The sequence below is a fragment of the Penicillium soppii genome (genome assembly GCF_028829465.1).
Source record: "Penicillium soppii strain IBT 18220 chromosome Unknown utg000007l, whole genome shotgun sequence".
NCBI classification, from domain to species: domain Eukaryota; kingdom Fungi; phylum Ascomycota; class Eurotiomycetes; order Eurotiales; family Aspergillaceae; genus Penicillium; species Penicillium soppii.
This window is the reverse complement of record NW_026643237.1, coordinates 3,563,156-3,576,291: the sequence shown is the minus strand read 5'-3', so window position 1 is coordinate 3,576,291 and position 13,136 is coordinate 3,563,156. Positions and strand designations below refer to the sequence as shown.

At 46.7% G+C, this 13,136-nt stretch overlaps 4 protein-coding genes across 4 annotated transcripts; 3 read left to right on the top strand and 1 right to left on the bottom strand.

Moving 5' to 3' along the window:
• Positions 1-796: 796 nt before the first annotated feature.
• N7529_010609 (DUF3433 domain-containing protein) lies at positions 797-4,644 on the bottom strand (the record flags this gene model as incomplete). Its single annotated transcript, XM_057246136.1, has 2 exons — positions 797-2,634; positions 2,721-4,644. The coding sequence occupies 2 exons, from the start codon at positions 4,642-4,644 to the stop codon at positions 797-799; spliced, it is 3,762 nt and encodes a 1,253-aa protein (XP_057094399.1).
• Positions 4,645-7,917: 3,273 nt separating this feature from the next.
• N7529_010608 (uncharacterized protein) lies at positions 7,918-9,346 on the top strand (the record flags this gene model as incomplete). The annotated part of the gene is made up of 4 exons (XM_057246135.1): positions 7,918-8,037; positions 8,192-8,841; positions 8,898-9,273; positions 9,332-9,346. 4 exons carry the CDS (start codon positions 7,918-7,920, stop codon positions 9,344-9,346), a joined length of 1,161 nt encoding a protein of 386 aa, XP_057094398.1.
• Positions 9,347-11,066: 1,720 nt separating this feature from the next.
• Positions 11,067-11,939, top strand: N7529_010607 (uncharacterized protein; the record flags this gene model as incomplete). The annotated part of the gene is made up of 1 exon (XM_057246134.1): positions 11,067-11,939. One exon carries the CDS (start codon positions 11,067-11,069, stop codon positions 11,937-11,939), a length of 873 nt encoding a protein of 290 aa, XP_057094397.1.
• A 501-nt stretch (positions 11,940-12,440) lies between these two features.
• N7529_010606 (uncharacterized protein) lies at positions 12,441-12,995 on the top strand (the record flags this gene model as incomplete). Its single annotated transcript, XM_057246133.1, has 1 exon — positions 12,441-12,995. The coding sequence occupies one exon, from the start codon at positions 12,441-12,443 to the stop codon at positions 12,993-12,995; it is 555 nt and encodes a 184-aa protein (XP_057094396.1).
• Positions 12,996-13,136: the final 141 nt, after the last annotated feature.

Genomic DNA, 13,136 nt, shown 5'->3' with positions numbered 1-13,136 from the left:
TTCCTATACCAAGATGTTTTACTCAATTATTTTCACCAATCAATAGCAAATGTATGCCGATCATCCGTAAACCTACTGAACAAAGACGAGTCTCAACTCATCCCCAGCATCATGCATACACCCCCACGTGGGGGTCTTTAATCCTCGTCTCGAGGACAAAAAGAACAAGCGAATTAGCCTTCAAGAAGCTTCGATGTTCGAATCATGTCGAAAGCCATTGTATCCTATATCCGCTCCCCGGGACTGGGTTTTAGTTTGTCTACTCTTCCCTACAATCGAATGCTTAGTGTCATGAGCGGTAGTTAATGTTATTCTTTTACTGTGGTAAGATTGCCGCCCCTTGACTTAGTATATTTGGGGCTCTCTTGCAGAGATCTTCTATCTGATGGAGATCAGTACTGAGTTTGGACAGAAACAGGTGAAGCGTAACAATGCTAACATATAACCACGTCAAGTAAATATTTAAATGTAAATAGCCGTTGGCTGAGAAGCCCCATAAACATGTGAGAAGTAGGGGGAATGGCTCGGGGTGCATAAGATCATGAGTGAGGTATGAAAAGGGGTGTATAAATTACCAACGCTGCTGGAAAATGCTTTGCCCAAAGCGCCATTGCGTCCTAGATATAAGTGGAAAGAGCGAGTACCAGCTTGCTTGTCCCAGCTCTCTATTGCAGAGCGCTCGAAGGTTGCGCTCCATGAAAAAAACGCCAGTTTGAAAATATATATCAAAACAAGACAATATGACACGAAACTCAAGTGAAATCAAAGGTCGTAGCACATAAAGCGGGTGGGTTCATTAGTGTTGGTTGGGGGGTGGCGGGTTTTGAATCTCCTGTAGTTGAATGGAGGTGGTCTTATCAACTCCCACCTCTGTACCACCTTCTGCAGGGTCGGGGGGGTTTATATTATCCGGTTCTTGGTCAACGGCAAACCTCCAACGGTTGTCGGCACCCATGAACATGCGGAAGCCGTAACGTTTGTTCAATGATGATATATGAGCATGTCTCCGAGCACTGCTCCAGGTGTGGGTATCAGCAAAGTCATGAAGCATCTGGCTATGTGAAATCCAAGGAATGACGGCGCCAATAGAGCGAGGCATGCGAGGCCCCCGGAATCGGCCACGACGGGTTCCAAATACCAAAAGAACAACTAGGGTGTCGAAAACAATAATCGCGAGAGCAATGGCAAGCGATGGACCTGATGGGACCATCCCCCAGGTGCTGCGGGTAATGGTGGCATTTGTAGCCGGAACTGGGTGGGCAAGTGGTTCAAGATAAATATCGCGCCAAATGGAAAAGTAGGTACTATACACCCATTGATACACAGTTTGTGTCATGTCAGTCAGAATAGCTGGGTCAAGCGAATCAAAGTCAGGGTCCTCGCGCTGGTAAAGGCGTGCAACAAGGAAGCCTGCCCAATCGTAGGAAGATATGTTGTAGGTGCCATTGTGCATGGTGGTATTTCCAACATAGCTGCTCGGAATGGCCGCAAAGACTTTGTTGAACTGTCCAAGGCTGACGGTGGCATTGTCGTACATGGTTCCTCTGGTAATCAACGTGTTGGGCAAAGGCTCATGCCAGTCAATCTGACCCTTCTGGTCAAAGCTGACAGAGTAATTTTGCAACTGCGTTTGGGGCTCACAATGCAGGGCAATAGTATTATGATCCGTGATCGGCGCATCTGCCAAATAGTGCCAACGGCCGACAACAAGAACCGTCGAAGTCTGGCAGATGTCTGAGTGATCCCATTCGTCCGGGGAGAGGAAGTGAATAGACAGCGCGATGCCTTCTTTCTTGCTTTTTAAGGGTGGCATGCGTGCGGTACATTTCACTGAAGAATTATCGAACAACTCATATTGCCAATATTGATGACCATTGGTTATATTTTTGACAAGGTCGTTTCTTGAAAGAGACCGACATTCAAGCTCAGTTCCGACTCCAAGTGTTGAAGCACCGTAGGTCACATCTGGGTTGCGGTTATTGATATGCACGGGGACAAAAGACTGATTTGGGCTGGTCCAAGAAAGCATGGGGACTCCACTCGTGATGCTGGTCTGAATCAAGTCATATTCAGTAAACTCAGCCGCGAAATTAGTCCGCCAGAAGATAGACTGGCTGTAATTCATCATCAAATCGTTCGTATCCAAGGTTGAAGTTGTCAACTGTTGGGTAAATAGTGCACCGGCGACAACGGTCAGAGCCATGTTGGCCACGCAAGCTATGGATACCAGACACAGCAAGGCATGACGATCGCGAACAGCTTTGATAAAAATGGCCAAAGGACTTTGCGATGAATAGTTCAGCGATAAAGATGCCCGTGCCGATGCGTTACCACGTTGTAGGTGAACCCAGGGCTCCAGAACACTAAGGTTTCGATGAATAGAGGTGCACAGAGATCCGACGGAAGATGCGATAACAGATGGTAGGAAAGACAATACAACTTGAAATGCACTCGAGTCGGATTGGGTCAGATGGCGAAATCGACCATCTCGTAGTAAGGAGGCAACCACCAGCCCCATGAGAATTATCACTCCCGCCAATGCTAGGAATTCAACTAAAAAGAAAGGAATGACTAAAAAATGGGGCATGGGATCAACATGAGTTTGAAGATTCTCTCCAAGCTGTACAGGTGAGCCTAAGAGGAGTCAGCCAAAAGTTTTTGAAAAAAAAAAAAAAAAGAAAATGGGGCTGGTAGGGCTTGATGAGATCAGGGGTACAGACCATCTTCGGCAAGTATCTCTAAGCGATTGCCGGAAGGGCCTGGTCTCCAGTAACACCGAGCGTTTCTGAAGATACGCCGGAGTTGCCGAGTAGAAAACTGATGAAATTCCGCCACTGGCTCGGCAAGGATGTTGGAAGGATGAAAGACATCAGCAGTAATGCTACACATGGCGCCAATCGAGCCCGGGTCACTCTGAAGGAACAATCTCCGTGAGTAATACATATGAAGAAGGTACATCGCAGTCAAAGTGGCCAAGACGAGAATGAGCTCCGACCACAAGGCAGCGAAGTTGACGACGGCGATGGCAACTTGGTTCGACAAGCGGGAGGCTGCAATGATAGTCGGCGCAGTATCTGGATCAAACAGACGACCAAGTGTGAGAACAAAGGTTTGCTTGACATCCCTCTCAATCTTTGACACGAATTCGCCCTCTGTCATGGCAGTCGATGTGTCAAGTACCAGGAGGGGTTGTAGCTCTCCCAGCTCCTGGCTGATCACTGGCAGTTCCGTGACAGTACGTTCTCCCGTGGTGACGTTCTCGCGAATGAATAGCATGTCACTTGTATATGGAGCGCGCTGGGAGAGGAGGGCCTGAAAATGCTCGATGTTGAACTCTGCTTTTGTAAGTGTGCTGGTTGTGGCTCGATCAATTTGAATAGAGATGACAGAGCTGTTCGAGTGCATTGATACGCGTGCTTCTGCTTTGTGGTAGGTGATATCACACGCGAAGGCGATGCCTGATGCGGAATACTCAGTCGATGTAGAATTAGGACTGGTGGCATTCACCCCAATGAGCATGCCATAAAGATCGTACGGATCACAGCCGGAAGCTGTAAAGGCTTGAGTGCGATTCGGGAATGCCTCTTTGGCTGCGGCACTGATCACAGGTTCCCAATATCGGACCTGGAGGTAATCAGTAGTCGGGAAGAACACACTGTCATAGTGAAAATCCAGAGTGCATTTCGTGGCGCCTCCGTAAGTAGTGTCCAAATCGATTCCACTGGCGTTCCACGAGACTGTTGGGTATGTCGATTGAGGGTCATCTATGGCAACACTAAGCTTATCCCCAACAACAACGTTGTGACAGGACAATTCAGCCCAGTACAGCGTCTGGTCGAGAGTCCAAATTGTGCTTTCATCTTGGTCACCCCCGGGGATCTCTACGGGTGCCACGGCATATTTGGAGGATCGGGAGCGACGCAGTTGCTCATCGGACGAAAGCACGGAGTCGACGGTGTTATTTGCCTGTGTGGACATCCACCTTGCCTGTGTGTCCAGATCCACCAAGTTGGGCCAACTTTTCATCGTTTCATTATCAATTACGGTCACTTCTCGTAGCTCAAAAACTGTGCTTTGCAATGCGGGGAGGATCATTCGAATCGAGAGTGTCACGAACGAAACCCAAAGGACTACCCAGTGGCGGCGGCGGGCAGCATTGATCGGGGTAAGGATCGTCTGACCGAAGTTGTAATTGATGAAGAGCACGGTCGCCGGGGCTCCTTCGGGTCGAGACAACTGGAAGTACGGTTCGAGACGGAGGACATCGAAATCGGTGACGGTCCATACCAAGACGAGGACAAGAGAGATGATAATCGGCAGGTAGTTATAGGCAAAAGATTGAATGTCGGACACATCATCGGTATATCCAAAGAAAACCAGTCCTCCATACTTATCGCTATACTGCCGCACCCCTTCCAGGCAACACAACATTGTCAACATCATACAAATGAGAGAACTGAGGTAAGCCGGGCGTAGGGCCACTGGGCGCCAACCACGGGATTGGGCCCGATGCGAAGTGAAGGGGGCAAGACGAGCTGTTAATCCATCATAGTTAGTCAAAAGCTGGACGGGCGAGAAGTTCAATAAATAACAAAAGGGTAGACCTACAACGGAACCATCCTGCCCAACGCCCGGGTACCTCATCGAACATGCTTCCCGGAGGCAATGGAGTCGATGAAAATCGAAGGGCATCGCTGATCAACGATTCAAAAGTGAAAGACACGGGGCCATTGTTGAAGATCAGAGTGAAAACTCCAAGTAAAAGGCTAGAAAAACCGAATGTTGATTGATGGCCAAGAAAGATATTGAAGATGACGAAAGAGGAGAGAATTCAACTTTGTGGCTGTGCTGACGCGGCGGGCGGAAACCGGGTTCTCGGTGTCTACAACTGCTGTACTCCATAGGGTTTATCTACCTACATATGTACATATATACAGTTATAAAAATGTAGATTGGTGTAATTCAATTATATATGAATATCTAAATTCAATATAATGGTTGTCACCGACTTGATACTTGTGATGTTTGAAGTTTTACATACCTGGGGAATAGTGGAACGGGTACCTGGACCAAATAGTAAATATCAAGGTTAACTAGGTACCATGAGATTACTAATTGTTAACATATAACTAAATTCCACGGCTACATATAGCTCTGATGATACTATTGTGATACTATTGTAAATCTATTGGCTGATTGTTTATGTCAAATACACCGTTGATAGTATTTTATATATATTATCTGCATTTTCTTTGACCACAAATGTACATTATTTGTGTAAGTGAACAATTTTGATTAGTTATTTTGTGACAGAGCCCATAGGAATGGAATTTGTTCCACTTGCTAAAGCAGAAGCATACCCACTCCCTACAGGCCTTTCAATTTGATGCATAAATCTGTTTTCGCCCTTCATTTGTTCCAATGATAAGTTCAATTATATTCCATTTATTATGGTGGAATCAGAAGGGTGATTTGGTCCGCTGTCTTCCGATCGACGAGAATATTCTCGCACAGGCTGTCCACGGAGTCCAAAATCCCTTCTAGTATACTCTACAGCATGTTCGTCTCTTGCTATGTGCTACGTTAATTACCAGCTAAATAACCCCACCATTAATCCCCTCCTCCAGCTGGTAATTTTCTGCTGTGTAAGAGACTTGTCTTCGGTCAGACGTTCCACAGAATCCACAAATTAATTCAAGGGAGATGGCAAAAAAGATATAGCGCTCGTTCTCGCTGATTGTACTTTCTATGTTGAATGCGATTTTGAACTTTTGAAGTCTTCTGACAAGGTGGCCCAGACAATGCCCCTGTTCCTTGGCACGCTGATACCTAGAATCAAGATACTTTTTCATGGAGATCATACAAGGGCAATAGAATATGAAGATATTGAATATTGTATTGCGGACGGAGGAGAGAAGGAGAGAGAGAGAGAGAGAGAGAGCAAGAGATATCTATCTATCTACTCCATGGGAGACTATCCCAATGTGGGATGTCACCTGACATCCCCAACACTTTCGTTGGAGTTGAATCGCCTGCCGAGTGGTTTTAGCTGACATGTGGTGGGATTCGGTCGCATCGTGAGAATTATTAAGCACGAAAATCATAATGTACGTTGCAGTCGCCCGATACTCATTGGCTTGCTCATGTTAAAGATACTTTTTCTTTGATGGTTAGCAGAAAGGAATTCATCATATCACGCAGCCGACCCATGGTCTTGTGGCTCTCATACTGGCCACCTTGCTCCACCCTGAGGTGATTGTACATGGTTTTGACCAACTCACGACGATTGCTTTTATTATTTGAGGGGCTCGCTGTCGCAGGCGGACTTTGTTGATGAGTGGATGGGTCGAGCGGCATGTTCTGCAGGGCGTTTCTTGCACGGTTTAAATCTCTGGTAGATATGTCCAAGCTCATAAAATCGATCGCTCGCGTACGGCGCATTGGCGATGACAAATGATTACATGTCTGCTTTGAAGACTTGAGAGAGACAAAGTAGAGTTATTCTTGAAGGTATAAGATGACAAGTCAATTTTGAACCGTAAAGAGTCGTTTAAGAGTAGAAGAAAGGTAATAGTCCCTGCTAGAGCCCCAGAGAATCTTTTGAGTTAGTCAATCTTTCAATTTGCTCGATCATCTCGCTTTGGAAACTTAACTGAACTTCAAGTTATTCGTTGGACACCCCAGTCTTGTTTGTCTTGGATCGTAGAGCAATATTCATTTCTGATGTGGCATTTTTCTTTTACAAGACAAAGCTCATTTTAATATCACTTCCAAGTCTTCAAATACCGCTACGGTTGCTGCCGTCCTCACCTCAATGCTATGATAACTATCACAGCTTTCTCCAATTGCCATACCACACTGATTACATGTTATGAAAGCTGCTGAAGTGTCTAGGCAATCAGAACTCCTTTTTATAAGAAATTTGGCTGGTTTCTAGCATTATCCAATACAGGACCTACATCTAAGCAATCTATGACTAGTCAAACTAATTTCCGCCTCTACATCTAAAGGTTTGAGAAAGAGCAGAATTTATTGTAAATACGTTAGATCATCGACTGTGTTACCTTTACAATCAATAGTAAATCTAAGCTACGTTACGTGGTACCTAAAGAGTCTGGAAACAGGGAAATAGATCAATTTGAAAGTCTTCTGATGGTAAACTATTAGGACATAATTAGCCGCTGTGTGTGCATGTGTTAAGGAGAGGTCTTAGATAACCTTGAAAAAAGGCCCGAGAAAAAGCCAGTGGGAAAAATGTACAATGTATTTACAGAACAAGTACAAAGCATACATATGTGCCTCAACATAACATATGACCAAAATTTCTAGAAAGAGTATACGTGGACACCAAAATAAACTATGTATCTTCATTCTTGAACGCTTTCCATAACTATCAAAAACATGGCGGAAGATGTGTTTATGCTAGAAGAGAACCAGTAGACACCTAAATTTCAAGGCAACAGTTATCATTACTTAAGCCATTCTACAACCCGAGCTGAGCGGCTGCCCTGGCTCTCGTTGACAGGCTCTTCCCTTGACAACCCTTTATACAGGTCAATAACTCCCTCGAAACCCAACCTAGCAAATGGTATTTCTCTATGTGGATTATTTTTGTTTTCCAGGAATCAATACTCGAAACTGGCAATAGTTGTCGGTGATCGGATCTTCCTTGCGCATACCTGAGTAGCTGAAACCCACTTTTTATTTTATCTGGGCACGTCGGAAATGCCGAGTCAATCCTTTCTTCCCGATGCACTTCCCCATACGGAGTACTTGTTGCCCTTCTGTGGGGAAGATCTGTGGGTATTTGAGGGGGCATGAATCACCCCGGGTTTTGCTGGATATTCCACAAAATTCGCTGTGCACATTGTCTTTTGCCCATAGTCTGGACCTCGATTTCCCCAAACATTTCACAAGATGACAGACATCAAGGAATCGCATCTGCATACCAGTTCCAGTCACTTGGAAATGATGCCTGAAATTGATGATGCCCCTTTAGCGCATGCCGTGGAAGACACGGATCCTAACAACCCACAGGTAGGGCCGCGAAATCCCCCCTTTATCATGGATACAACACTGAAAGAGTCGTTAGAACTGGTCATTTCCAGCAAAACTATGCACCTATTTGACCATATGCTCGTTTACCTTCCTGGCAAACATAAATTCGAGTAATTTTACTGTCGCTACTCAGCCCATCATCAAAGAATTTCAAGTCACTCAAACTCAGGCCGGAGAACTAGTTTGCTTCAACGTCTTCCTATTTGGCATGGGGAATATATTCTGGGTACCACTCATGCGTGTCATCGGAAAACGTCCAGTGTATTTGCTTGCCATGCTCGGTCTGTCCATGATGAATGTATGGTCTAGTTGCGCCACCAGCTACAAGGAATTACTTGCCTCGCGGATTCTTTCTGGGTTTGTGGCAGCTGCAGCTGATGCTACTGTTCCCGCTGTGGTGGCTGATATGGTAGCACCTCAAGATCGGGGGCACTATATGATGTTCTTCCACCTTGCTATGACCGCAGGGCTATTCTTGGGTCCCTTGATCAATGCCTACTTGGTACAACAACAGGACTGGCGATGGATGTGTTATTTTCTCGCTATCGCAGTTGCTGTTGTATTTATCATTGCCATCTTTACAATCCGGGAGACCTCATATCACAAGCGACAGTCCGCCACATCGGGAATTGTCACAAAGCGGTCTCAATGGCAGTGGATGTCTGTCACGGCCGGTTATAATCGAAACGCATCATTTATGCAACCACTTGTGGATATTTTGGCCAATGCCGCTTACCCACCGTTGATCTGGTGCTCGTTCACCATTGGCATATCTGTCGGTTGGTTAGTCATTTGCAACAATCAAAATTGTCATCACAGAAAGCTAAAAACACTGCTAGGAACATTGTTGTTCAGCTGATGTCATCTCGAACGTTCACCAAGCCTCCTTACAACTGGCAACTAGGCGATTTGGGCCTGTTATCCACCGCAGGCTTCATTGGCTCTGTCCTCGCGTTTTATCTAGGTGGGCGACTGATTGATATCATTTCCACACGAAGTACTGCTCGGCACGGGGGCGTGCGCAAACCGGAATATCGACTGCCGGCCATTTTGATTCCGGGTGTGATTGGACCGGCAGGAATTCTGATTTTTGGGCTCTGCATCGCCCACAAAACCCACTGGATTGGCCCTGCTGTTGGCAATGGTATGCAGGCCTTCGGCGTTGCCGCTATCAGCAACGTTGCAGTGACGTATTCACTGGATTCATATAAACCTGTATGTATACTGGCCAACTTGCCCAGAACATATCTACTGACAGTAAATCAGGTAACAGGTGAAGCGTTGGTAATCATATTTGTAATTCGCAACACAATTGGCATGTTAGTCTCGCTTTACGCCGCAGATTGGATAGAACGACAAGGACCTGCGGCTGTCTTTGGTGAAATGACCGCGATACAAGTAGTTAGTATCTTATTTGCTATCCCCCTTTTCATCTGGGGGGATTCTGTAAGAGCATTCACGTCAAGTTATGGCCCGATGAAACGATTCCAAAGCCACTGAGCAGACATTTGGAATGCCACATTGGGAATTCGCTTGTTCTTGAAGACATTTGGCACAAAATGGTTTCTCTCTGGCTTATACGGTTGAATTTTTATTTCACTAGAGACTAAGAGAGGGCATTCAACATCAACAAATATATACTTGGGTTGTACATCTACACGTACATGCGGATGTACCATGGCAGTAGCTTGGCTGAACATGTTTGAAATAGAGAGGCGGAAAGGGGCAGATATGTTTGCATTCGGAACAAATTCGCGTCAACCCGGATTCTTTCTACCGATTTTAAGCAGTCAACAATTTGACCAATGAAAATTGCTAACATTAGCACTTGCCTGATACCGTGTCTGTGGGCATATCTTACCTCAATTTTAATAACGTCTGCACGTTTCTGAACTGATGCCGAATCCCGATACGCTCTCCTTCAGTGGACTGTTCCTTGCTCATCCCCCGCCGACAACAACACACACAATCATTCATACGATCCTAAATTTGCGCAATCCAATGTTTTCGACAAGAGGTGGCGAGATGAGACCTCATGATCGATGATGAATCTCGTTGGAGTCGTTTCTCGGCATCTCTGTCTGGTGGAAGCCGACTACTATGCCTTTGAGGTTTCGGAAAAGTCAACCACTGTACACCCGCATTTTAATGGGGGTGAGCTGACTGAGTCGACCTTGGTTCATGGGAGAGAATCGAATGGTCAGAGGTGAACTGAACTCTGATCACGTACCTATTGCCTAATCCGGAGCATCGATTTGGAACGGTGATCGGCAGGATCTTCGTCGGCACATTGTTTTTCTTAGATCCCTAGATCGCGAACCACCGGAATATCTTCTTATCCACTCAAATAAGAAATCTTACCGGCCTGGTTCTATCGATTTGCAATAAGAGACCCAGTTTCCACGGGGAACATTCCAAATGCATCTATCAATCCATGGATGTACACGCCACCCTGAGTACCCGCATTTCTCCAATCCGCACCTATATGGATACATTTGATACAGTAAACTCAAAAATCCCATTTTATGGGCGATCGTCAATCTCTCCACGTTGTCCGGCTGTTCCTAGGTCCAAGCTGGCCCATCCCATTTGTGCCAATGGTATAGACAGGGCAACTCACCAATTCAGGTAGTCGATCGACATGAAACCGTCAATTAAGTTTATTGCTCGGGACTTCTTATCGAGCCCTCTTCCAGAAGCCCATGTCGAGATTTGGAGATTGGTTGTCGTCAATCAAGGCAGACACAGTGATCGGCTCTTGCACTGTTGGGATACAACCGTGATATTCAATGGTGTGCTGCGCATCTTACCCTTGAAATGAGATCACAAAAGATATAAAAGCCCTCCCTCATCCCTCTGATTCTATTCTATTCATCAACCAGATCTGAGATCATTCTTGTCTTACAATCTTTACTCCAACCTAATTTCCTTCGCTTTCGAGTTATCGTTGACCGATAAATCTTCAAAGTTTCAATTCTTAACAGTCTTATCCTTCAGCGCTTTTCACAATGAAGACCTCTTTTGCCGCACTTGCTATCGCACTCTCTGGTTCTGCCATGGGCGCCCCGGTCTTAAACGGCACCCGCATCGCATCCACTTCTTCCCCGGCGTCGACTCCTGCGCATCTGTCGACTGACCCTCCTCTACCCAACCCCTTCGCTTCCATCACCAAGTCACTTTCTTCTGCCACTCCGTCCTCTGGAACCTTGCCTTTCTCTTCGGCACTTTCCCCCACTGGAAGTGCTGCCAAGCGCGGGGAGGCACTTTCCATTCCTACGGACCTCCCGTCCCTGGTATCTGACGCTCAGTCTGTGGCTGCAGCTCTTGCTTCTGCTGGCGCAGGGGCTCAGAAGCGTGGAGAATCTCTCTCCATCCCCACCGATCTGCCTTCGCTAGTCTCTGATGCTCAGTCCGCCGCCGCTGCGCTGGCCTCAGCTGGTACAAAGAAGCGTGGCGAGGCTCTCTCTATCCCCACCGATCTGCCCTCGCTGGTATCCGATGCCCAGTCTGTTGCTGCTGCGCTAGCCTCAGCTGGTGCCCAGAAACGTGGCGAAGCCCTCTCTATCCCCACTGATCTACCCTCGCTCGTCTCCGATGCCAAGTCTGTTGCTGCTGCGCTAGCCTCAGCTGGTGGCCAGAAGCGCGCTGAGCAGACCATCCCGATCCTCACCCCCACAGGTCTACCCGCTTCTTCTAGCACTCTGTATACCCGCCCCGCATCCTCTACAGTCGGATCCTCTTCCGGTGCCGTCTTTTCTTCTGTCGCCTCCTCCACGGGTACTCCTTCCCACACCAAGGCGCTTTCTTTCAGTGCCACCCCCTCATCGGGTCGTCCTAGTCCAACCTCTATCGGTAGCTCCCTTTTCAGTCTCCTGGCTTAGTTCTCGGTCATCTCTACGGTTGCTGGAACTCATCCATAAATCTTTCTTCGTTGGCCTCTTAGCTAAGTTGCCGTTCTCAGTTGTTTTCTTCAGAACTCGTTCTGATAGTCGCTCGTTATAGAGAAGATACATTTGTCCTTGTTGATTACATTAGACCGAGAATAGATTGTATTAACGGAAATTCAATGATTTTATATTTCAAATTATTCTGCTTATATATCTTCGAAATGATCCGTATTGATTGAACGTATATTCACGATGGTAGCGCTGCGAACAACTCTCGAATTCAAACTATCCTAGAAATAGGCAACTTTTGCACAGTACAACTTGAGACTTTGCATTCTCTGCATCCCCCCCCACAAGACATGCCTCTCACCCTCAACCTTGGAACCTTCTCAGCTTTCGTCTAATTTCGTTTTTCATCAATTTTTCAACTTCATTTCATATTACCAGTTCAGTTCGAGAACTTCAGCTTCACGCTTGACGACTCGGCATCTCAAGATGGCTTTGCCTACCTTTGACCGAGTCACTCGGATCGCTTCCATGTTCTCCTTCACCTGGAGACCACCTGAAGGCTACATAGTGCAACCCTTCACCGAATTTGACTCACTTGAGATCAGCATGCAGAGGGTTCTGCTGCAGCTTCAAGATACCGGGGATGGAAACCAATGGATTATTCTTGTGGGCCTGCCTTCATCAGCAATCGAAAGGATGATTGACAAGTTTGACTGCCTCGGGGGCTTTCATTACTGTTTCCAGTGGGAAGAAAGTATCGGCTTGCTTAAGATGGTTCCAGAGTCATGCCACGCCGCTGCGAATCACATTGTTAGGGCGATTGATCACCAGGTCTCTTTGAGGACAAACCCACCGAGCGGGGCCCTATGGACCTCTACTGCTATGTACAATTTTGATGGCACGAAAAGCAAACAGAGCGACCAGGCCTTCCTCCCGTCGTCACGATATTCTCCCCAGTCACAAACCTACACCCTTGCCTCCCTCGTTATCGAAACAGGTGTGGCCCAGTCCCTCCCTCGACTCCGAGAACATGCAAAGTGATGGTTTACCAATTCGAACGGGGATGTGCGGATTGTTCTTATTATCAGCATCTCGAAGACCAAGATTCGCCTGGAGAAATGGCAGTTGGCTCCCCCGGGGTCTCCACTTCCCCTAACCAACAATTTCCTCAATTCTCTACGC